At 52.3% G+C, this 22,872-nt stretch overlaps 7 protein-coding genes across 7 annotated transcripts; 3 read left to right on the forward strand and 4 right to left on the reverse strand.

The window, feature by feature from the left end:
• Nucleotides 1–849: 849 nt before the first annotated feature.
• Nucleotides 850–2,339, forward strand: AtWU_02461 (fungal specific transcription factor domain-containing protein; the record flags this gene model as incomplete). Its single annotated transcript, XM_035497575.1, has 2 exons — nt 850–1,304; nt 1,358–2,339. 2 exons carry the CDS (start codon nt 850–852, stop codon nt 2,337–2,339), a joined length of 1,437 nt encoding a protein of 478 aa, XP_035353468.1.
• A 531-nt stretch (nt 2,340–2,870) lies between these two features.
• On the forward strand, nt 2,871–5,082 carry AtWU_02462 (uncharacterized protein; the record flags this gene model as incomplete). The annotated part of the gene is made up of 2 exons (XM_035497576.1): nt 2,871–3,932; nt 3,979–5,082. 2 exons carry the CDS (start codon nt 2,871–2,873, stop codon nt 5,080–5,082), a joined length of 2,166 nt encoding a protein of 721 aa, XP_035353469.1.
• A 329-nt stretch (nt 5,083–5,411) lies between these two features.
• Nucleotides 5,412–7,106, reverse strand: AtWU_02463 (histidine phosphatase family protein; the record flags this gene model as incomplete). Its single annotated transcript, XM_035497577.1, has 3 exons — nt 5,412–6,717; nt 6,768–6,924; nt 6,968–7,106. The coding sequence occupies 3 exons, from the start codon at nt 7,104–7,106 to the stop codon at nt 5,412–5,414; spliced, it is 1,602 nt and encodes a 533-aa protein (XP_035353470.1).
• Nucleotides 7,107–8,784: 1,678 nt separating this feature from the next.
• Nucleotides 8,785–10,898, forward strand: AtWU_02464 (isoprenoid synthase domain-containing protein; the record flags this gene model as incomplete). Its single annotated transcript, XM_035497578.1, has 3 exons — nt 8,785–9,070; nt 9,115–9,400; nt 9,449–10,898. 3 exons carry the CDS (start codon nt 8,785–8,787, stop codon nt 10,896–10,898), a joined length of 2,022 nt encoding a protein of 673 aa, XP_035353471.1.
• A 1,833-nt stretch (nt 10,899–12,731) lies between these two features.
• pld2 (putative phospholipase D (PLD)) lies at nt 12,732–16,739 on the reverse strand (the record flags this gene model as incomplete). The annotated part of the gene is made up of 5 exons (XM_035497579.1): nt 12,732–13,415; nt 13,463–15,858; nt 15,909–16,052; nt 16,109–16,463; nt 16,539–16,739. 5 exons carry the CDS (start codon nt 16,737–16,739, stop codon nt 12,732–12,734), a joined length of 3,780 nt encoding a protein of 1,259 aa, XP_035353472.1.
• A 1,021-nt stretch (nt 16,740–17,760) lies between these two features.
• AtWU_02466 (phenol monooxygenase) lies at nt 17,761–19,956 on the reverse strand (the record flags this gene model as incomplete). The annotated part of the gene is made up of 5 exons (XM_035497580.1): nt 17,761–18,146; nt 18,203–18,656; nt 18,703–18,725; nt 18,775–19,744; nt 19,813–19,956. The coding sequence occupies 5 exons, from the start codon at nt 19,954–19,956 to the stop codon at nt 17,761–17,763; spliced, it is 1,977 nt and encodes a 658-aa protein (XP_035353473.1).
• A 556-nt stretch (nt 19,957–20,512) lies between these two features.
• On the reverse strand, nt 20,513–22,775 carry AtWU_02467 (C2H2-type zinc finger protein; the record flags this gene model as incomplete). Its single annotated transcript, XM_035497581.1, has 3 exons — nt 20,513–20,793; nt 20,878–22,544; nt 22,594–22,775. The coding sequence occupies 3 exons, from the start codon at nt 22,773–22,775 to the stop codon at nt 20,513–20,515; spliced, it is 2,130 nt and encodes a 709-aa protein (XP_035353474.1).
• Between the last annotated feature and the right edge of the window lie 97 nt (nt 22,776–22,872).

The following is a 22,872-nucleotide window of genomic DNA, read 5'->3' on the forward strand; positions in this document are numbered from 1 at the left end:
ATAGAAGACTGGCAGCATCGTTGTATTTTATAGAGCTTCATCTCAGGGCTTGGCTCTCTCCGCGGAATATCCGCGGGCTACACCAACGATGATTGGCTAGATTGAGGAGCCTTCGGATCCTTCGCCACCCTCGTGTCGACTCTCACGTCTGTTTCGCATCAACCATCACCATTGTTCCATTCGAATATTTAGACATCAAATTAAGTGCAGGATGCCTCCTCGATCACATATAGAGAAGCAAAATTCCCGCTTGAGGCCTGTCTCGTGTCACTTTTGTCGGTCGCGAAAATTACGGTGCAGCCGTCAGCTTCCCTGCTCCAATTGCATCAGCCGTGGATTTGACTGCGGGCTGTATTCAGCTCCAGTGTCAAGTGACAGCCCTCATAATAATGATAGCCGCGGGACGGCTGATATCTTGACACGTCTACAACGGCTAGAGGACATCGTTCTTCGAACAAACAGTCAATCTATTCGAGCGCATGATCCAAAGACAGATCGTCGTATGAGTCGACCACAATTAGCACGAAAGGATAGGCAGGCTGCAGCAGATGCAATATGGCTCGAAGCAGAGTGCGCAAGTCAGATGTCTTGTGTATGTGTGGTTCAAACTTCTGCTGGGACTCAAGCAGCTAACCAACACAGCGTTCGGTCGGAACCGACACGACGACCTTTCGATCATGTTCGATATGGAGTATAAGCAGTGTTGTGACCATTGAAAGTACAAGTCCAGGCCCTTTGGTGAGGAGCTTTTCAATTCCACTATACCAGGAGTCGGTGGTTCTGCTTGAGAAATACTTGCGTGATATCACCTACATTCATCACGTTGTCCTTAGCGGTCCATTGCGTACAATGGTTGACAACATCTACAATGACATTGAGCATAAAGCGCCTGTAAGTCCTGGTCAGGTGGCGCTTCTTTTAAGTATCCTGTCGAGTGCGATGTATACGTGGACTCGGAAGGACTCAGAAAATGCACCATTTGCGACTCCCTCGAAGATGAATGCAACATCTTCTCTGTGGGTCAAAGGAACTCTTGACTTGCTAGATCACTGTCGGCGCCAATCCCTTCAATCCATCGAAGCCATCCAGGCAATGATCATCATATCCTTTGTCATTGCTAATCTGGAAGGTATCACTGCTCGATTCCGTGACCTGTTGTCAACAGCCATAACAGCAGCGCGAGAACTCTCGTTGCACAAAGTCGACCGTCAATCGGGAATAGAAGGAAGGGAGGAAACACATGCTGACTCTGTTGACGCTGAAATGAAGCGAAGAGTATGGTGGTATTTGGTTGCTACGGATTGGTATGTATCGCGTCCACCGCTGCTCTCGCCAAAGCCATTACTGAGTGGCACAGGATGGCATCACAATTCCCTGGTCCACATAGAGGCACGTACAGCATCAACCCGCTACATATGGTGGTCTTAAAGCCTCGCAATGTTGACGATGAAAGTCTTATGGCTGGTTCCCCCATCGTTGACCGACCGATGGAGCAACCTACCGAGATCTCATATAGCCTTCAGCGTATCAAGCTAGCGGAGATATGTCGGGAAGTCATAGATTCTTCTTCACTGACCACATTCAATGACGGCGATATTGAGTCTGGGCGGCTTTTGGGGGTGGACCAGCGTATTGTTACATTCATCGGACAATTACCACAGTTCTTCCGCCTGGATGGAGATGCCCTCGACAGCCTCATCGCCAAGTATCCGAACATTGCACCGGGGATAATGATACAGCGGTACATCATCAATTCCTTGGTCCACTCACAACGGTGCCGACTACATCTCCCGTACTTAGCCCGCGGCTTGGTCGATCCGATGTATGCCCCCTCAAGAGAGGCTTGCCTGGAAGCGGCTCGGTGTGTCATACAGGCAGAAAGAATGCTGGCAAGCGAGGATATCCCCTTTGTGCTTACGAGACTGAAGTTCTCCGGAATCTTGCAGTGTGTTGGCATCGCGATCACAGCCCTCTTTCTGGACATGTGTCTTTCTCAGGAACCTGTACCTCGGCAAGCGCGCCGGGCGGAAGTGGTCGATGCATGTGGCATTCTGAAAGACGCCACAAAAGACTCTCCTGTTGCCATCAAGCTTCTTGAGTCGTTCCAGCAAGTTGTGCGAAAACATGATATGTCGGTCAGCGAGGTCATTTCTGAGTCCCTCTGTGCCGACAACAGCTCATCCAGCCTGACCGACACTATTGCCAACGAACAGGACAACATTCCAGCTCTTCCCCACCTTGATGAGATTTGGCAGATTTCGCAAACAGACACGAATATCCAAACATTCGATTGGGATGCGTTGTTCCTCGAACTTGATTGTCCGATGTTGTCTAGCTAGCTAGTCGGGGGATACCTTGGCGTAAAGCTTCGCTTCTTCGCAGCCTGAGGCACCAACAGTCATCAGACACCAGCCACCTCAGCCAGATCACGTGGCATATATACTGAAGGCTAAACAGTAAAGCAGGCATTGTGAGTGGATGCCCATACTTGCAGTCTGCTTGCACCTGGAACGTTAAAGACGTTACAAAGTATGACCCTGTTTCACGTAGAAAGCGGGCGGAGAATTGCACATCTCTACCTCAATAGGCAGGAGGCGTTTAGGTGGGATGAAGCCGTGACAGATGATCACTAGCTGGTCAATTGTTGAGCCAGCGTCATGGCTGTAATGGTAGTCATCTAGTGATTATTAGGTCTCCGTGGTCATTAAATTGTTGTACTCAGGTCTGCAATACGGGATAATATCCGGTTCCTGATCCTGAGTCGAGTGGCACAAAGGAAAAGAAGAGTGTCAAGTGGATGGAGAAGAGTGGGGGGCGGGTGACATCATCTGCACTGGGGCGGTGCAAGATGGCATTAAGCATTCCCCCCAATGGGCCTTCTCTTCTGCCTTCTGCCTCCCTCTGGCTGTTCGTTTCTCCCTCCCCGTGTTTCGGCTGTCCCGTCTCGACCAGCTGCAATCTCTCCTGCTGGCTGGCCATCTCTCCCATCCCATTCTTTTACCCCCAGCTGTACCTCCGACCTTGCAATGGCCGCCGAAGAAGATCCGCTCATTCAGGCCCTGCCGCCGGCCACTGACTACCTCACCTATCTCACCCTCCTCGAATATCAACTCACCCCCGCCCGCCTTCCCATCCTCCACAAGCTCCTTCAGGATGAAGTCCTAACGACCAACATCGGCTGGGACTTGGTGCAGCTATTGCTGCCCATGTTGCCCCAGTCCCTCGATTGCCTGCACGACATCGCTCGCTTGGGAAACCCAAGAGAGGTGATATTGCGAGTTTCCGATGCGCTCATGCAGTTACAGCCCGAGGACGAGGATGATGATAGCGACGATGGCACGGCTAAGGCTGATGAAGCGTCGCAAGATGCTACGGATGGCGCATCGAAAAACGCGGCCCTGCCGCGCCATATCTTGCAGTTCAATACTCTGGTCTCGATGCTATCGGTTCTCCATTCCCGTATCCAGACCAAATCCCCCAGTCGGTTCCTAGCGACATCGCTGCAGGCTGTACTGGAGGCATATACCCTCATGCCCACGAACGAGACGACGTATGCGATGCTGGAGTTCTTCAGAGACGTCTCACCGTCCAAGAGACCGGCACCGCCACCCAGAGTGCCCAGCGAGTCAAGCGTGCTGCGTCTCTCGGAGAAATCAGCACCGGACCCGGAAGCCGAGGTCCAGTCCCCTTCCCCGGCAAGCGATGATGAGTCGGTTCTGGTCCAGAAGTTCCTACAATTCGGCCTAATCGAGGTTCTCAAGTCATACCTACTGAGCTTCACTGGGCCGTCAGACCCCGGTATGTCCTGGGCGATTAGACTGCAGGAGAAGTTGCAACCTGGTCTGCGTCTGGCCAAGCAGGAGACACCGAGCGATGCATTTGCCAATCATAAAGAGCTGAAAGAGAGGGACATGATCATTGCCAAGATCACGGTAGGCTACCAACAACTTGCTATCTGGGTTTCACTAACGGCCGCAGGCTCTATCCCGAGATTTCGGTCTCAATGACCAGAAACTGCTTGAAATCGCCCTTCAATCCCCGAAGGACCAGCCTCTTCCTCTAGACTTCGAGGAGCCGCCCAAGAAGGCGGATGAGATTCCGTTAGAAAGACACGGCTCCCTACTGCTACTCGCGGCGCGGGCGGCTACCGCAGAACTGTTCTCCTCTGGCCAAGTCAGTCCGATCGCCATATTCCCTGACTTAGCACGGATCTTCCAGAACTTCGTCGGAGGATACAATTCTCCAGACGAAGTGGCATTCGGACAGCCCCAAGTGCTGCTGGACTCTCTGCTCACGCTGACGGTCTTTTCCATGCAAAAGCCAAGCGATACGACACCCCACGAGAAGGACTTTATTGACTTTGTGCTGACCTTGACTGCTTGCACTGCGCGTCAAAATTATAGCTCCGTCCGACGCATTCCTGGAACGATCATCCGGACGCATCCATCGCAGGTCACCCAGTTCAAAGTGATCCGGACCGTTTTGGAAGACGACCGCTTCCAGAGCGTCAAAGATAGTGCGATTGGATGGCTCAAGACGGGTATCCTTGAAGCAGCAAATTCCTCCAAAGCTGGCACTTCCGCAGAGCCTAGCGTCTATCTCGACCCGCACTACTTCTCGGTGCTGTTCCCCTCCCTCTTTAACTCCTCCGAACTATTCATGAACGTATCGTCCGACCTCGTCGCTTCCTTCATCAAGTTCTCCCAGACTTTATCCCCCTCCATCCACGCGGCTCTCAGCCTCTACTACACCATCGTATCTTCAACACACCTGCGCAAGCAGCTCCAGCTCGAAAAGACCTACGTGTACTTCCGCAACCGCTTCCTCGAACCGCTCAAGTCCCTCTGCCATGCCTTCGAAGCCGATCTGGCGCAAAACGGTGGCGACGGGAAGATCGAGGCAGCGGTCGGCGAGAGCCTAAGCCAAGTCGGAATGGCGCGCTCGGTCGGCTTGATCTCATACATGCTGGAACAAGTCGAAGACGCGGTCGGCGAGGCTTTTGTGGACGAGTCGGACATGCCGGAGCCGAGTGCGGACGATATTGCGCGGGTAGATATGATTCGGAAGGAGACGTCTCCTTGAACGAGGGTTCTGTACATAGTTGATTCCGGCCTGAGGAATTCAATGTGCAGGCCTATTGATACCTCTTGCTATATGATGAGATAGAGCTAGTGGCTAAATATATGGAAGCTGCTGCTTATGTTGATATATGAAAATATTCCATTGTGCAACTTTGTTGAATTACATATGTTCCTATCACTAAAGATGCAAATACAACTACACAATACACTACTTACCTTCTCTCCCCTCCAGACTACATACCTACGATTTCATGCTCCCCTCCGAACAGGAACCCCATCCTGCACCTCCCCAAACTCCCCCAAATCCCACTTTCCCACACAGGTAAAATCTTACGCCGCCTTTCGAAGACTATCCTTCTGCGCCCGCAGAAACGCACACAACTCGCACCACCCATCACTCCGGAACGCACACTCTGGCAGACTCTTATGTAGCGGCACCGTGCGCTGATTGAGCAGGAAATGCACGTACTCAGTCTCCCCTGTATCCTTCACATAAGTATCCTGATGAGGGTCGTGGGTACGACATGGGTTGATCTTATGTGGAGCGCGGATGATTTCGATGTTAAGACGGCCGGCGAAGGGGATGATTTTGGCGGTTTGGAAATTGTGGTCGCGGGGTAAGTGAGTCTCATTCGTATCAGTGTAATCTGGGAATGGGAGGTCAGCGAACTGCCGTAGTCCGAAGGCTGTAAGTACACCGAGGAGGATCTTGTCGTGGACGAAGTCGAAGTAGAGGGATTGATTTGTGGGGAAGGTGGTTGGGTTGGTGTTCAGGGTGAGGTTCGCGGCGGAGGATGATCCTTCTGTTGAGAATGAGCGGTTCTCGACGCGTGCGAGGAATTCTTCTACCCAGGTGATGCCCATTGCGCGACTGATGGGACATTGGAAGCCTGCGTTGCCGCCGAAGGTGAGGTCGTAGGTGTAGGAGAAGCCTTCCCATTCGGGGAAGGTGAAGAGGGCACACCAGGGGCTGTAGCCGAGGGCGACGGTTTCGTAGGCGCAGAGGGTTTGTGCGGTGAAGGTGTCGTTGGTGGTCCAGTGGTAGTTGGTGGAGAGGTGGTTGAGGTGGTCGGTTCGGTGGGCAAGATAGTGGGATTTCCATTTTGTGACGGTGTTGGATACGTAGTCGTCAAAGGAGATGTTCATGGCGTTGGGACAGGCGTTTTTGGCTTGCAGGGAGGTGTTGAAATTCTGCTCTTCGATCATGGCGAGTAGGTTCGCGTGCTCGTCCCAGTCGAGGTGGAAGAATCCTGCGAGGAAGTTCTCGGCGCTTTTGAGCATGCGGTCTTGGGTGGTGGTGCGTGCGACGATCTTGGTTCCCGGGGTGTAGAGATGGCCGTAGTTGAAGAAGTTGAGAATGCCGCTTTCAAGGAGGTCTTCTCGGCCTCGGGGGGTGAGGATGTTGGCGCCGAGGGTGTAGGTCCAGTTATGGATGAAGGTGAGTTCGTCGCTGAATATGGCGCCGTGGGATGTAGCGTTGGTGAGGGCCTTGGCCCAGTTGGCGAAGTCGTCGCCTTCGTCTTTGTTGGGATAGCGTGAGCCGTGTCGGTGCAGCATATGCATTTGTGTGATGTTTGAGCCTTTGGGGCGTGGGTATTCATCTACACCGAATCCGTCGGATCGGGGATAGTAGGGACTGTCGGGCTATGTAGCCGTTTGTTGGAAGTAAGCACGGAGTGTATTTACCTCAATATGCCCATGTGGTGGAAAATATTGCGGTCTTTGGCTCCGTGGATAGGCTGCGATGTCTCCAACGGATGGTTGGCTGTGTAGGTGGTCGGGTTGCCAAAGGGAGCAGGGTTCGTCTGCGCCAGAAACGGCGCAGCCCCAGTTGCAGTGTATCCTGATCTGTTAGTCGAGCAGACGGAAAGGGGGAGGGTGAATACCTTGGAAGCTTTGAGGTCTGGTTTTGAACCATTCTGGCTCTGTGGTGGTGGGTGCCACACCTATCACATACTGATCGTTGGCCAAAACAGACGAGCCAACCAGCAGAGTGAGACTGGCGTAACTAATGAGGAGTCTCATTTTGGAAGACCATGCTCAAAATCGATACAATCTGGAGACAGCAATCAGTTTAAGAGGAGTAGTTATTTACGTCAGTGCATCTGCCATGACAGGACCCTGGAGCTGGGCGCGAGCTTCATGTCACCAATCCTGATTGGCACTTGGCATCTATGTCTAACTCCAGATATGACGAGGATCGAGTACCGTGATGAGGGGAATGCAATATATTGGAAACCATGATTCGTGTGAACCGTGGATGGCGTCTCCGCACTTGGCCTTCTTACCTCATCATCTGCTAATGCTGGTACCTGTTATCATTCAATCGATATATCCGTCTGTTCTGAGAAATACCGAACCAACACGTTGGCTGCTGGTATTTATTCCCGACCGATCGACGAAATAGCGGTGGCTTGAGAGAAGCTGCTCGTGGATCTTCACAACTCGGATGGTCGCAGGAGAGAAGGTCCATTTTGAGAACACAGTACGGGAAAGCCCGAGAACTGATGGTCAGTCAATAATGGCTGCAAGATAGCTACCCTGGGACAATGTAATTGAAGGCATACAAAACATGCACATGCGGCTGCAATGTATCCACGCGACTAATTGCACAGTGTTCGCGGCTATGAAGCCTCACTGCTGTGGCTCAATTATCATTATTGGAGTAGTGCGTAACATGTGCATCTTGCTGCAGCGCAGAGAGAGTAATCTGCATCGCGTCTTGGATTGTGGCTTGGTCAGGCTATGTGGGTAGGGAAAGTGGGATCTAAGATCTGCCCGATCGTGGTTATAACAGTTGATCGAGTTAATGGCGATGAAGAAGATGTGGGACACGCTAAATTGGCGCTACTTGACTCGCTATGTTCGCCTTCCGGACACGAACTGCTTACTTCCTTATTTGCTGAAACCTCTCTTAGGGCAAGCCCAGTAAAAGCAACGCTACCTCGTCAAACATGAGACAACTCAACTTTCTTACTTTAGTCTCAGTACCAAAAAGGACTGCGTATTAGTACCTCAGAGTCCATAAAATTGAGATTTTCTAGGTGTTATCATAAAACAACTCGAGTAGGAGATAATCTCGCCGCTGCCCTCCGACAATAAGAGGTGAAACGGGAAGACAAGCAGAAGGGAATCTATCAAGTTGAAGTACGTTTCAAATCATCATAGTTCCTCTATTTGATCAATGGCGTTGCCTAAGAAATCTAAGTGATGGCGCAAGTTAGAAATCAGGTGAGTGCGAAAAATCGCTTCAATCATGATTGTCCTTGTCTTGGATATAGAGACGTTTTCTATAGCTTAATGTATGCTCCTACAGTCTAGCGATAAATCTTCGGAGGGAGCTCAGCCTCTTCCCTTCGGATCCAAGCAGATAAGCAGAACGCCACCGCAATGGGATATCACATGCAGCACTATCTATAGCACGCAAGGCACACCCCAAAATCTGATATGTCTCCGGAGTACCGCGCCATCCCAATGCGCTTCGTCCGATATTATGCTCTTTTTTGCAGGTCAGCCACAGAAAGCAAGTGGATATATCGGAATCCTGCATACACCGACCAAAAGATGATGAATCCCGCAAGTTGAGCCACAGTTCATGGTCCGCCCCTGAATGCTATATAAAGGCCCACGATATCGCACATCCACCTTTCATCTCATCTTCATCTTCATCCTCTTTCAGACGCCACGCGCCCGATCATCCATCATGGAGTGCTCAGCAACCTGGACCAACTCAACCACCGTCAACGAGATTGACGTCCGCAACTCTGGCGCGTTCACAACCCTGCCGGTGCGAATCAGCAAATACAATGAAATCGCCATCACTACTGCGCAAAAGCTAGCTTGTATCTGGGATAACATGCGCTGTGGCGGTCTGTCATCTCGTACCGTCAATGTTGGAAGGAATCTGCTTCCCTTGGTGGTCCCGGAGGCATTGCCGGATAGAATGGCAACGGCCGTGAAGTTGATTGAATTGGGCCATTTGTGTGATGGTATGTGCTATCCTCATTTTTATTGCATACAGCTAACAATGTAGCCTTTTCCGATCAATTGGACTCGCAGAGTAGGGCGGAAGTCTACAACATGCTGACCAGATGCATGGATCGGTGCTCTGTCGCTTCAGCTTCGTCGTGCTCTTGTCCTAGTGCATGCAACAAGGAGTTTGGCGACAGACAGGCCCAGCTGCGGACGCTGATCTATGAGGTGGCTACTGAGGCTATTCAATTTGATCGTGAACAGGGTATGCTTATCCTTGAGCTTCTCGGGAAAGCTGTCGCACCGGAACCAATGTCATTTGGATGCAAGAAGAGCTCAGCGTTTAGGTACGTCGCCTACTTCCATACCTCAAAACTCCATTCTAACAGACCCAGAACCTTCTGGCCCATCCTCGAGTTCGCCATAGGCATGAAGTTGACCGAAATGGACCGCATGGTCCTCCGCGACATCAAGACCGTAGTGGATGAATACCACATGCTGAACGACGAATACTGGGGTGCGAACATCACCACCGCAGCATCCTACCAAACCGACTTTTGCAGAAAGCCAAACCTCCCTTTTGAAGGAAAGGAAGGCCTGAAACGAAGAATCATGGACCTTGAATTCCGCTACCGCTCTCTTCAAGCAGACATCTACGGTAAATACCCCGTCGAGTCCATGCGACTGCGCCGCTGGATCGAAGCCGCCGGAATGGCAATGGCAGGCTACAACTACTGGCGTGCCTTATCCTCATCTGGCCCCTGCAACAGCTCATCCAGCGCCTGCTCATGCTCCCCATCCGAATGGACACGAGTCACCACTCCGGCCTCCACCATGTCCTTCTCATCATCCCCACACACATACTCCGGCACCTACGAGCGCAGCGAATCCACAACCCTCACCGCCGTGACCAACTACATCAGCTCCATGCCCCCATCTCCCTCAGTCCAGATCCTCAACATGGCCCCCTCCGCATTAAACACCTGGACCCGTGCCCCACCCCCAGCAGTCAAGTGCATCTCGTCTCTCATCACCTCTCTGCAAAACGCAACTACAACCCTAACCGACATCACCGCGGACAACACCCACCGCTACAACCAGCCCACTGCACACGCCGTCTTCGGCACCATGCAGGCGACCAACAGCGCCTACTACACCTTCATCCAGTCGGTATCGGAGGCACGCGCCCTAGCCAACCCTGCCCTCGCCACAGATATCCTCCTGAATGGATTCAACCGTCTATACGCCGGACACAGCCGAGAACTGAACTGGAAGTACAACGCGTGCATCCCATCCGAAGCCGAATATCTCTCCGTCGTCGACGACACCACCGGCTCTCTATATACACTCCTCGTCAAACTCCTCCAAGCTGAGAGCTGTCTCCCATTCCACTGTAAACCCGATCTCACGCCCCTGGCTACCTTGCTCGCTCGCTTCGTCCACGTGAAGGAAGACTATCTCTCGTTCCACAACCGAGACACCCAACTGAGCAAATCCACCGATGCACGCGTCCTCTCGTACCCGGTTATCCGCCTCGCCAATATCAAGCCGGACAGTCGGGCGCAGATCTCCCGATACCTCTTCGAAGGCAGCAAGGAGACAACTAAGAGCGGTGGCTGCTCCTGCGCGGAAGAGAAGCGAGACCCCTGCGGTAACTCGGTGAACTATAGCTGCTTGGTTCTTCTGCTCCGCGAGTACGGAGCACTGAGTGCCACGAGGGACCTTCTCCGTGATATAGAAGATAAGATTGAGAAGGAGGTGGTGCAGGTAGAGAAGATGACGGGAGAAGTGAACCCGATGATGAGGCGGTTGATTGCTGGACTGCGTGAGGGATTGCTTCCATGATCACTCCTCCTCTTCCTCCCCTATCACCCTTACTTACTACATATAAAGTTACGAAGTAAATAACCAAGAAAATCCTTATAGAATCAAATATAAATATATTGACTCTATAAAAAATATATAAAATATCCCCTCGAAAAAAAATTCCCATCCCGAAAACTGAAGTAAAGTTGAAAACATGACCATTCCCGAGTAAATCCCATCCATTAAAGACAAAACCAAACCACCAATCCAACTATCCAAATCCAAATACCAAAAAAGGGACCATCCAGTTCTCAATAATCATATTATCCAATAACGTGTGGAGAGTGAGTGAGGAAAAGAAAGAAAGGAAGGAAGATGGAATATAAGACCAAGGACAGGAATTCGAGGTTCAATATCCGTTCATTGCAAGAAAGTAAAAAGGGTGTCAGCGCCACGTGCAACGCAACGCAGTTCACGGGCATATCTCCCCCATTATTTGTTTTTATTTTTGGTATTTTTTTTGTGTTGATATCGAATTGACTTGCGAGGTAGGTAGGTAGGTAGGTAGGGGTAAGCGAGATAAGCGGTCACGGGTCCCTTTTTTCTGGTATGTTGGATTTGAAGGCGTGGGGATAGTCGGAGCGAGCATTGACTATCCCTCAATATTTCTTGATTGACATTTGCAGATTTGCGGTTTAGTTTTGCATAAGACTGACGTGCATGGAATGGATGATGGAAAAAAACTCGGGTTTATATCTCGTGGGTTCTTCGCGGTGGGTCTTTACATGACCACGCAGCCGCCACCGGGGGAGCCGGCTATTTATATTATATTCATGTTAGCATATGATGCTCTATCCTCTCCTGTGCATAGCAGATGATGAAGTAGGAGGAGGGGAGGATGAGGCATACCGCAAGAGACAGAGTCCTTAGCAACTTGGTAGGGAGACATGATGATTGATAGTGATTTGCGTTGCAAAAGGTTTTCTTTTTGAAATGCTTGTTTTGTTTTTGTGATGAGGAGAAGAAGAAGGTGAGGTTTGGGGGGTGGTTGAGGGGGTTTATATAGATGTTTTTTCTTACTCTATCTTGCTTCGCCCTTGGGAGGGGTTTCTTTGATGTCTACATTGATGTATAGTATGGGGCAGTGTCTCTGCTATGGAAAAAGCATTCGGATCCGGATTCATCTGCATGTTCATGATTCAGGCGGTGCAGTTCATTGGATTGAGGTCCATTGGATGTGGATTCATGAATGAATGAACCAAAGTCACAAGGTAAATCCTTTTAAGGATAGGTGTAGATACCATTGCAGGTAGCTGATTCGATCGGAGATTGTCTAGACGGATTATCGGGCAATGCAGGAGATATTTTATTGGGGCGTCCCAGTCAATATTATCTATGGCTCAGCTTATCTTCTATTGTTCCTTGAGGTTAGTCCGACAGAAGCTCTATCAGAACCAGGGCGGGAATGGATGAATACGAAAGGTACCGGATTGTCGCGGGTACCTGCTGAGATAGACTGTCTGCATCGGGAATGGATGTAATGCAGATTGAAGTGTTGTACATTGTGTAGGCAAGTGCAGTCATGTGGGTACATATTCAGTCTAGAGCTGAAAGACATCTTTCATTTCAGGGCACACGAATCTTTGGAGCAGACAACATGTTCTGCAACGGGATTCCCCAGATTTTCGGTGCATAGTTTGTCGACGGGCGGTGGCACCCAATCAGAACCACCCGCTTAGTATTGTTCTCGAGAACAATATCAACATCAACCACACTTCATTCGCTTCAATCAAAGAATAATTCATGGCTAGTAATCCCTAACTAACAAAGCATGATAAATGGTAGTCTGCTAATCTCGTCAAATCAGGTCAATCAAGTGTAGATTGGCTCCGTAATCTCATTCAGCGTCAACCCCTCCTTCGCCACATCCTCCTCAATCAGGAACATCAAAGGCATCTCCACCAACGTGCCCTTGACCTGGCTGAGCAGTTCTTTGACTTGCCTGACTCCCTCCGGACCCGGTGGGAAGTCGTCGCGGACCACGTGCCCATACTTGTAGCGAGCAGGTCTGGACTCGTCCTCGCCATAAGCCTGCTTGTCCGCGTTGTGGAAGTAGTATCCGTAGAACTCCTTGTACGTGGCCCAGTTGCGCACGGTGTCATCCGGAACCGAATGGAAGACCTTGCGGAACACTTCCGTGTTCGTCCGAGCCCGCGTGTTCCACATACTGTGCAGCGTATCCGCCAGCGGATCCGCGACGACCTGGCTCTCGGGTGACTCAAAGTCGGTGGTGTTGGGAACGCCCACTGGCTCAAAGTTGCCATCCGGTCGCTCCGGGTCCTGGGGTGGCAGCAGTCCCAAGTGCTTGCGGAAGAGCTGGCGACGAAGGGAGGCGGCGAACCTGCTGGCAGTCCAGGGCTGGCCGTTCATGCGGGACTGCACAGGGGTGTAGTCCTCAATGATGATGGCAATTTCCGAGTCGTGAGTTCCCAGTTGAGAGCGATCGTTCAAGTTAGCCGATCCGACAATGGCAACACGGTCGTCGGCGACCATTACCTGCATTTTGTTAGTCCTGCACTTATACCATGTGAATGCTAACATACCTTGGAGTGGACATAGAGCTCCTCCGTGACAAACGCATCAATCTCAGCCTCCGGAGGTCCATTCCAGGGGACGTTGCGAATGTCCGGACCATTGAGCATGTAGCAGCTGCTCACACTATCCCACTGGCCAGACTTGCCGCCCACCTGCTGGGCAGCCTGCTGGTACTGCTGGTAAGGCGCGGTAGTGTCGAAAGCTGCCCGAGGAGCACCGGGACCATAGCTACCAGGGCCACCGGTCGCCACATCCTGCTGCCTGCGGGCATCCTCGTAATTGACGCCGCTCTGCTGTTCGGCCTGCATCAGCGGGCCACTGACATTGATGCGGTCGTAGTTACGCAGGTTATAGAACCGGATGTAGTCCATCGGGTTGAAACCCTCCTTGGCAATCATCTCCATGATGCTGCTACCTCCACGGTTGATGCAGTTGTACTGGAACTCCATGATCGCGCGAGTACCAAGGGTGGACTCATCGCTCAAGTCTCCGGCAAAGCAAGGAACGGAGGGGATCACGACAATGATCTTGAACTTCTCCCCAGCACGGGCTGCGCGCAGAATACGCTCCACAATGGCAACACCAATCTTGTTCTCCACCGGCTTCTGGGCATCGCCAGTCGCCGTGATGAAGAACTGGTTCTCAATGTAGATAAAGTGCTGACTGTTGCGAATGACCGCCGCGTACGCATCCTGAATGGAGTGTTCGGTCGGAGTGCCGTTACTCCACTTCGAGCAGCTGCGCACGATCTGGCAAGTCATGTTACCACGGGGCTGACTGGCTTGACGGCCATGAGTGGAGAAACGATCCTGGTACTGATGGATCTGGCCCGCCAACTCGCCGCGCAGGACGTTGCCGTAGTCCATGAAGTTCTCACGCAGACGGCGGGGGTTGAAGCCCCTCTCAGAGTCGCCATAACCGCCCGATGCATCGTGGATACCGCGGGTCTGCGAGTGATGGATCTCCTGGCTCGGAGGAGGTGGGTAGTACTGAGTCTGGCCTTGACTCTGAGCTTGGGTAGGTGTATGGCTCTGCTGCTGCTGCTGCTGCTGCTGCGGATTGTACGCCTGGTAAGACGTCTGCGCAGAACCCTGGGCTGGCGGAGGGCCAGGAGGGGGCGGAGGGAAGGAGTCACCACTGTATGTGTAGTGCTGCTGCGGGTGGGCCGAGTACGCGGGAGGCTCCGAACTCTGCTGTTGCCAGCTGGGCTTTTCTTGACTGCCAGTGCTTTGCGTCTGGGGCTGGTTGTAGCCGGTAGGCTGTGCAGGCTGCTGTTGCCAGCTAGGTTTCTCCTGGCTACCGGTGATTTGCGCCGGGGGTTGGTTGTAGCTGCCAGGCTGCGCAGTCTGTTGTTGCCAGCTGGGCTTCTCTTGGCTGCTCGGGTTGGGGGAGTGACTGACAGGGTAGCCACCCTGGGGTGCCGGTGCCTGCTGCTGCCAGGTTGGTGTCGCGGGGTTAGCAGCGCTGGAAGGCTGAGTAGCTGCAACTCCGGTCTGCTGCTGCTGCCAGGTTGGTGTCGCGGGGTTAGCACTGCTGGGAGGCTGAGTAGTAGCAACTCCGGTCTGCTGCTGCTGCCAGCTTGGGGTAGAAGAGCTGCTAGTACTGGGTGCATGGGCACTCTGCGACGGAGCTGCCTGTTGCTGCCAGCTGGGAGCGGGAGGACCAGGGTTCGCCCCAGGCTGGGGAGATGCAGCCTGTTGTTGCCAGCTGGGTGCAGGAGGGCCAGTAGCACCAGGCTGAGGGGATGCAGGCGGCTTCTGAGCCTGACCACCCTGTTGGGGTCCTTGCTGCTGAGGGCCTGAGGTGGGCCGGCCGTACAGGGACAATCTGGCGTATCTCGAGTTGTTGCGCGACTGGTACTTGGAGTCATAGATGAAGTTCCACCGCTGAACGAAGTGCTTCCTCAGATCTTCAACGACGGGGCCGTGCAAGCTGACCGAGATGTCGGACCAGCCCATGCGAGAAGTGTCCTTCCGGTCCAGCTGGTTCTGCTCCCAGTGGGCAACGTCGTGGAAGTCGCTTACTCTGGCATTGTTGTAGTCCTGACCAGGGAAGACAATCTTGTTCAGGTCCTGGCCATGCACGTCCGCCAGTTCATGCTGGTTGGTGTCCCAACGGCCAAAGCACATATCCAGACCGCCCATGAAGGCAATGCGGCCATCAATGAGGCAAAGCTTTTCGTGGTGAGCCCAGTAGAGAATGACATCCTCGTGCATGCCGTAGATGCCCTTGATGGCATCTTCAGACATCTTGGCCAGGTTTCCGGCATCGAGAGACAGGTTCTGGAGAGACGTGTGGATGGACGCCTCGAGTTCCTGGCGGTCGGGAAGATGATCGGGGTGACGGAATACGGCAATATTTTCGTGGAGGTCTTCCAGATGGTGCTTGGTGTGATGGGAGGAAACTGCAAGTCAAATCAGCTACCGGTTCACGCAGAGGACATAAGGAACATACGGGTCAGTGCCTGGGTCACCTCCTTGTACACAATAATGTTCACCCGGACTCCGCGCTGCGCCGCAGCCAACAGCATCCGATCCAGCCGGTACTGTTCGTGCTTCGCCGGGGGACGTCTCAGGTACAGTTCCGGAGAAAGCCACCCTGAAATGCCTTGTTAGCCTCATACCCTCCAACACAGCGGTCCCTGGGATACCTACAGTCCAGAATCCAGATATACTCCTTGGCACTCTCCAATGCCTTGGACACCGCATAGAAGTAGGCACAGCCGTCCACGTGCCACTTGACCTCGTTACCCTGACGCGGGGATGCAAAGCTCCCGAAGCGGTTCTCCGTCTGCGGCTTTGGTGCGCCGTACTCGGCATAGGCCTGGGGGTCGAGGGCGGTACCCAGTTTCTGTGCCACCTCATTGCCGAATTCCTCGAGCTTGCCAAACAAGCCGGAGAATTTGTCCTGCTTCTGGGGTTTCGACGGATGGGGTTGTTGTTGCTGCTGAGAGGGAGGGTGTGGCTGGGACTGGGAGGGACCTTGGGACTGGTAGGTCTGGTTCGAAGTCTGAGAAGAGGAACGGGGCGGTTAGTACCGGGGATCGGGCAAAGTGACCAGGTACAGGCAACATCATTCACATACATTGTAGTAGCTGGCGGACTGGGATTGCTGCGACTGTTGAGTCTGCTGGGAAGAGCCTTGTTGCGACTGGTGAGACTTGTAGGTCTGCTTGAGCTTCTTGAAAGTGTCACTCAGACCCCTGGAGGAGTCTCCGGAAGAGGCTCCCCGGGCGGAGCCCTGGTAATACTGGCCATAGGCCAGGTCGTCTTCGGGGCGGGTCATGATACAGTGGGACACAAAAACAAAAAGGTAAGAAGAGAAGAGGTTTAAAATAAAGGTAGTATAACAGAGAATCCTCGCAGAGGATTACTTTGGAGGTGGTAAACTAGCAGCTACCCAGGGGGCGAGACAGGAGCTATTAGTAGTAAAAATAGTGGGGAGGGGAGAAGAGAGGGAAGAGGGAAGAGGAGGGGATCAGCCCAGTGGAGACAGACAGACAGAAGAGAAAGATGGATTATGGATGATGGAGGGCGCGGCTGACGGGACTGACGACGAGCCCCGCCCCTCCAAGAAGTCTCTCAAGTCAGTCAGTCATTCATTCATTCTCACTCCAGCTGTGTGCTCCAGGGAGTCCACATTTAGGCTGCAATTTATTATTTTTATGTTTTTATGAATAATCCCGACCGGGGAATCCAATGACTGATGAACTTCCCTGGTTGTTGCTTTTGCCTGGGGGTCACTAGACATAGGGCAACCCCTCCATTGCATTTCCACGATGATCTCGATCCCAACTCATAAGTTAAACTAGTCAAGTCAGTCAGTCTAGTTTGATTCGGGGATGCAGGCTGGCCCGGCTTAGAAGTGGGGAATCATTTGGCTCGAATTGTGCCGTTGATGTGGCTGTGCAGTCCTGCCAAGTGTCTTCAACTAGTCTACTTAGTGTGATGGAGTAGGGGTTTCACTTTGTGGCGGTCAAGCCCGGACTAATACCTCCTGAGTAAGTAAGATGTTAGTTTTATCAGACTCACATAACAACTAACAACTAACTAGAGACCGTGTGTATTGAGAGTATTGAAATTTAACAAAAAGACACGTGATGCCCACCCCGCCCGTAATGTTGTGGCTCAGGCGGATCTCTCGGCTGCCCATCCATCATCAGCCATGCATGCATCCCGACAATCATAGTTCCCCCGGAACATCTCGGAAAACAGGGCTGAACTGGCGAGGGACCGTGACCACTGCAGCTCGACGAACTATACTCTCATTGGACTGGTGATATGTACATGGTGGTAATCAACCATCTCTACCTCGTTCTGATGCAGCGACGCAGGTACTCTCCCACGCGATCCACCTCCCCGAGCGCTACAACTATCCCAACATACCCGTCGGGCCTGACTACCACCATGGCTCCCTGATGAGGGTCCACCCCGTAGATTTCATATGCATCCTCCAGCTCGCTTCCATTGTAGAAGCGCATCTCCGCATGTTCTTTCACGCACCTCGGAAGGCTGTCCCATTCAAACTCACTCGGGAGCTGCGGGTGCACCACTATCTGCTCGATGACCCCTGCTGGGAAAGTACCCAGCAATGCAGACACATCCTGCAATGATCGAGCAGACACACTTTGGGCGTTCAGAAGATCATTAGACGTGAGCGTTAGAACGCGGAACCGGCCCGTGGATGCCAGGTCTAAACGTGTGGCCATGATTAGCATATGCAAGGGGTGGAGGGATGATGATACCAACCGTCCTGAACATCCCGGTGCCATCCATCCGCATGACGCCTCAACTTCACGTTCAGCAATCGTCTGCCCGGTCGCAGTATTCCTGATAAGTAGTCGTCGCCCCGGATGGGGCTATCCTGTCCCTCCGATGCAGTTCGGTCAACGATCATACTCTCTCCGTATTCCACCCCGCAGCCGCTGGTGAAGCCGTTGCCGGTGTTGAATGTGGCCACAAATTCCGCGTGCGACATGCCTGACTCCTCCGTGTCCAGTTGACCTGAGAAGATGGTAGAGAACTTGCGATCAAAATCAATCAGCTGCTGCGCGTTCGCATGCCGTTCCAGATGATAAGTGTCGAGGAGGGGATGTGGCTGTTCAGGCTCGGTAGACGATGGGCTGAGTCCGTGAATGTGGTAGGCCAGCTTCCAGGCCAGGTTATACGAATCCATCATGGACACATTCATTCCTTGGCCGGCCTAAACAACAATTAGCTGCGTCTCACAAAAAGTTCCGAGATAGTACCTTTGGACTATGAGTATGGCAAGCTATGATCGTCAGCAAGTGATTCTAGTCCTCAGTGAAGAGTGCACGTACCATCTCCCACAATGAATACTCTAGGAACTCCAGTAGAGTCTTTGACAATGAATTCTGGTGAGACCCGCTGCCCAATTTGATACGCTGCCCACCAGTCGATTGATTCCTCGCTTTTCGGCCTCAGGTAATATGGCTTGAATGCGTCTGCTGCTTGCTTCAGAATTCCCTCCTTCGTCACCTTCTGTCTGCGTGCCCTAGCATCATCGAATTCGGAAACTGGGGTAGCCGCTCCCACTATATCTCCATCGGGGTTTGCCATTCCGGGTACCTGGACATAAAGTCGCGTAAGATACTCACCCGTCACGATCCGTTCTCGTGGTATGACCATCACCGAGCCAGCTGGGGAATGGATTGCACATCGCCGGCGAATGTCAGGAAAATTCGTATCCACTACCAAGTCTATAACGCCCCAGATATGGTCGAGCGATTGACCCTCCAGCTTTAGTCCCACACACTGACGTACCATCGAGTGTGCTCCGTCTGCTCCAACGAGGTGTTTTGTGCGGATCAATCTTCTTACCCCGCGTGTCTCAATCTCTGCCAGGACAGGGAACTCCTTGTCATCTTCATTCAGCTGGACATGGATCAATTTGGTGTCCCTTTGCACGCCTCTTTTGGAGTACCGGAGGAGGTCAGTCTCCATGATCCGTTCAATGCGTCCCTGATGTATAGTAGCCTCGTAGCGAAACCGAGCCGGGGGTATCACTTCGGGGACCACGGATTTCCGCTCAATGATTCTGGATGGGTCTGATGAGGTATTCCAAAAGGCAAACTGCCACATTTGACATGCTTCGTTCTCAATCTCGTCGGAAATTCCCAAGGTTTTAAATACTTCCAACGTCCGAGGTTGAACGCCATCTGCCTGTCCTGATTTCAACGTGCTTGGCTTCGAATCAATACAAAGGAGAGATTCGTCATTCAAGCCGTATCTGGCCAGCAAAAGTTCCAGCATCAGCCCCGAGGGTCCAGCCTGCATGACGTTATTAACACTCGCTCGTGTATGTTGAGTGGCAACATTCGTTGTTTGATGGGACTTACCCCAACGATGACAACTTCGTAGCGTTCGACTCCATCGTTTACGGTGGGTTCGAACGGCGGAGTAAGTCGAGGTAATGGAAGAGCAAAGGAAGGAAGGACACGGAGGTCCCGCGACTTGGATGCGAATTCTGTAAATACCGGCATTTCGATGTGTGCTTGATTGGATCAACTCTCTTGAAACACTATATCCGGCAGGCTTGTAGATCTATATACATTCTCTCATGGGAGAATATTCACTCGGTTGTTGAATGCGGCATTGTCTGGAGAAACCCCACACATCAATACCCCACAGGCGGGAAGAAGGTACACAGCGAGCGATGGGCGACCCGAGTGAGCCAGGTCCACCTGCATTGCTGCGCACGTATGGGGTTTCTAGTGATCATACCGGTTATGCCATAATCAATAGTACCATTGGCGGAACGATTGTGTAGTGCGCCAAATTGAATGGGCTTAATATGCAGGCCATCTCGTAAGTGCTCTCATAATCCTCATGTCAGCAGTCTGCAAACCCTTTCGGTGTGTCGATCCACGGGGTCACCCCGCCACCCCGCAACACATCCCACATTTCGGCGGGGAGCCTGCACTAATGACCTCGGCATGAACCAGATTTGCTTTCTTTGCCGCCACATCTTTATTGATACTTGCTGTCTCCAGTGGTCGTGCATAAGTGTATTGCTATAGGATCCGTAATTAAAGAACGTCATTCTTCTCTAACTTCTTCCAGAGCCGTGCATAGCACAGTGGCAAATGTTTTCGAGATCGTCCAGCGCCCAAAGCGGTGCAAAAGATCAATCAGTCGATGTAAGTGATTTACATCTGCAAATGCAGAGTCTCCGAATGCCTGCCCTTGGGCCTCTTGCAACGCGGTCTCACTGCCCAGGAGCTGGATCTCTGGTGCATCGAAAGCTTTCAAGTTGATGGATTGCTGTTGTCCAATTCTCGTGAAGCAGAGCCATGCGAGAGCAGCCGAAAAGAGAGCCCCTGGCACATGTATTGCGGGTTCAGAGGAAATTCGCATCCTCTCGAGGTAACGCTGTATCAACAGCGCATGAACTAGGCACTTACTGGCATCCAGGGAGCCTGCCCACCCTTGAACCGCGTGGTGAGAATCAGTGGCTGCTGCGTGCCCATTACGACCAACTGCTCGTTCAAGCACGTCCATGTCGCTGTAAAGAGACATGTAAATCGAGTGCCACAATACAGGAAGACTGAAAGGGTCCTCTTCCTCATCTTGAATGTATTGTGAGCTATACTTACTCCACCAATGCATCAGTAGGCTAGATAGATTCCGAGATGTATCCCTGTTTAAGGTGCCTGAGAGGCGAGCTTCAATGACATGGGCGTTGATACTCTCCAGCACACTATAGACAGCGAACCTAGAATCATGTCCGGCGGAGTGAAAGTGAAGGTCGGGAGAGGGGGTTAATTTAGTAAATGATGGTGACTGCTTGTACATGTTGGCCCATCGGGCGGCTGTCGGAGCCATGAACATTGGTTCCGAGGCTAGCAGCGGATATTGTGTGAATCGATGCTTGCGGATCGGTTCATGATGCATCAGGCTGGCAAGCTCCGCATCGTGTATATTTAAGGCGATTTCGACCCGTCTTCTCTGTTCCGCCTCGGCCCATCGGTGCCACTGCTCGATCACCTCTTGTTCGGTCGAACAAGAATCGAGGAACTGTCCATGTCCAAGAGTAGCGTATTTATTGGACTCACGTGTCCATCCCATTACAGTACCATGAAGGACATCCGCAAGGACCAAGTCCTTGGGCCTTCCGGACAAAATTCCATAAGTCTGGCCCAGAATGGCAGCTTGGACCATCGACAAGGCATCCGGTCGGCTATGAGCAAGAATGGACTCCCAGGAGGCCAGAATTGCTTTATTCAGTCGTTCAAATATCCTCAGGCCTTGCGCCACTGCATGGGATGACCCCACAAAGAGGCTGCCTATTGAGCAGATTGATAAGAATAGCAACGAATTTTCCGCGGTCGGACGAAAGGTGGGTGCATGTATAACCGGAAACAGGGAGTGAAATCGACTAAAGAAGAGCTTCGCAAAGAGATTCAGTTGCTCTGCGGATGGCAGTGCTTCATCATGCATGCGAGGCTTCAACCTCTGGGAGAGACCAGCTCTATAGTTGTCATCGGCATCGATCCTCCCTTGAGGGAACGAGTCACCGGGGCGATTGGGCCCTCTGTAGACGAATTGGTTTACCTCTGGCGGAGATAAGCAAGTAAACCATCTCTTCCTTACAATGTCCGCTGGATGCGATTCATCGCCGTTCCCCTTTGCGTAGGACGTTGGTGCGGAATGCAGCGGCTCTTCTGCTAAGCCAACAGAGCCTAACATGTGTGGTGTGGAAGGCAGTTGCGCCCATTCCGATATCGCCGATGATATGGAAAAGTCCAAGGCATTTACATCAAAGTCTGCGCCAAGGAACCAAGAATCGGTATCTGTCTGTAGTACGGAGTCATGCAAATTCATCCCTGTCGCTGATTGGGGTTGTAGTGGCTCGGTACTGCTAATTAGTTGGTCAGGTACGGCTGGTACTATTAATGAAGCATCATTGAGTAGCTCATGTATCCTTGGTGCCGCATGAGATGGGGTAGAGATTATCGTCGACTCTTCCGCCACTGATCGGGATGGGGTCCCTGAAATCGAAGCTCGGGGCTGCGGTGAAGCATTTTGAGAGTGCTTCTCGTGGCTTTTGAGATGTCTCCGCAGCACATCACTACCAAGTGTCAGTGCACATGGCAGTAGCTTAGGTTCAGTGTTCATACCTTCTGGAGTACACCTTCCCGCAGGTAGTACACACATACGGCCTCTCTTTAGTGTGGCTGCGGAGATGCCGGGTGAGATGTTCGGCTTTTGAAAATGTCTTGTTGCAGGCAGGACAAGGACGCGTACGTGGTGGATCTGTCTCTGAGTCCGAGGCGCGCTTCATTTCAGGTCGACTCGCCATGGTGCCTCGAGCATGCTCAGACACGAGGGATGGTTTTCAACGGTTGTCCGGAGTAGAAGGAGCGGAGTTGCGGAGTTGCGGAGAAAGAATAAACCCC

The sequence above is a fragment of the Aspergillus tubingensis genome (assembly GCF_013340325.1).
Source record: "Aspergillus tubingensis WU-2223L DNA, scaffold_3, whole genome shotgun sequence".
Taxonomy (NCBI): Eukaryota; Fungi; Ascomycota; class Eurotiomycetes; order Eurotiales; family Aspergillaceae; genus Aspergillus; species Aspergillus tubingensis.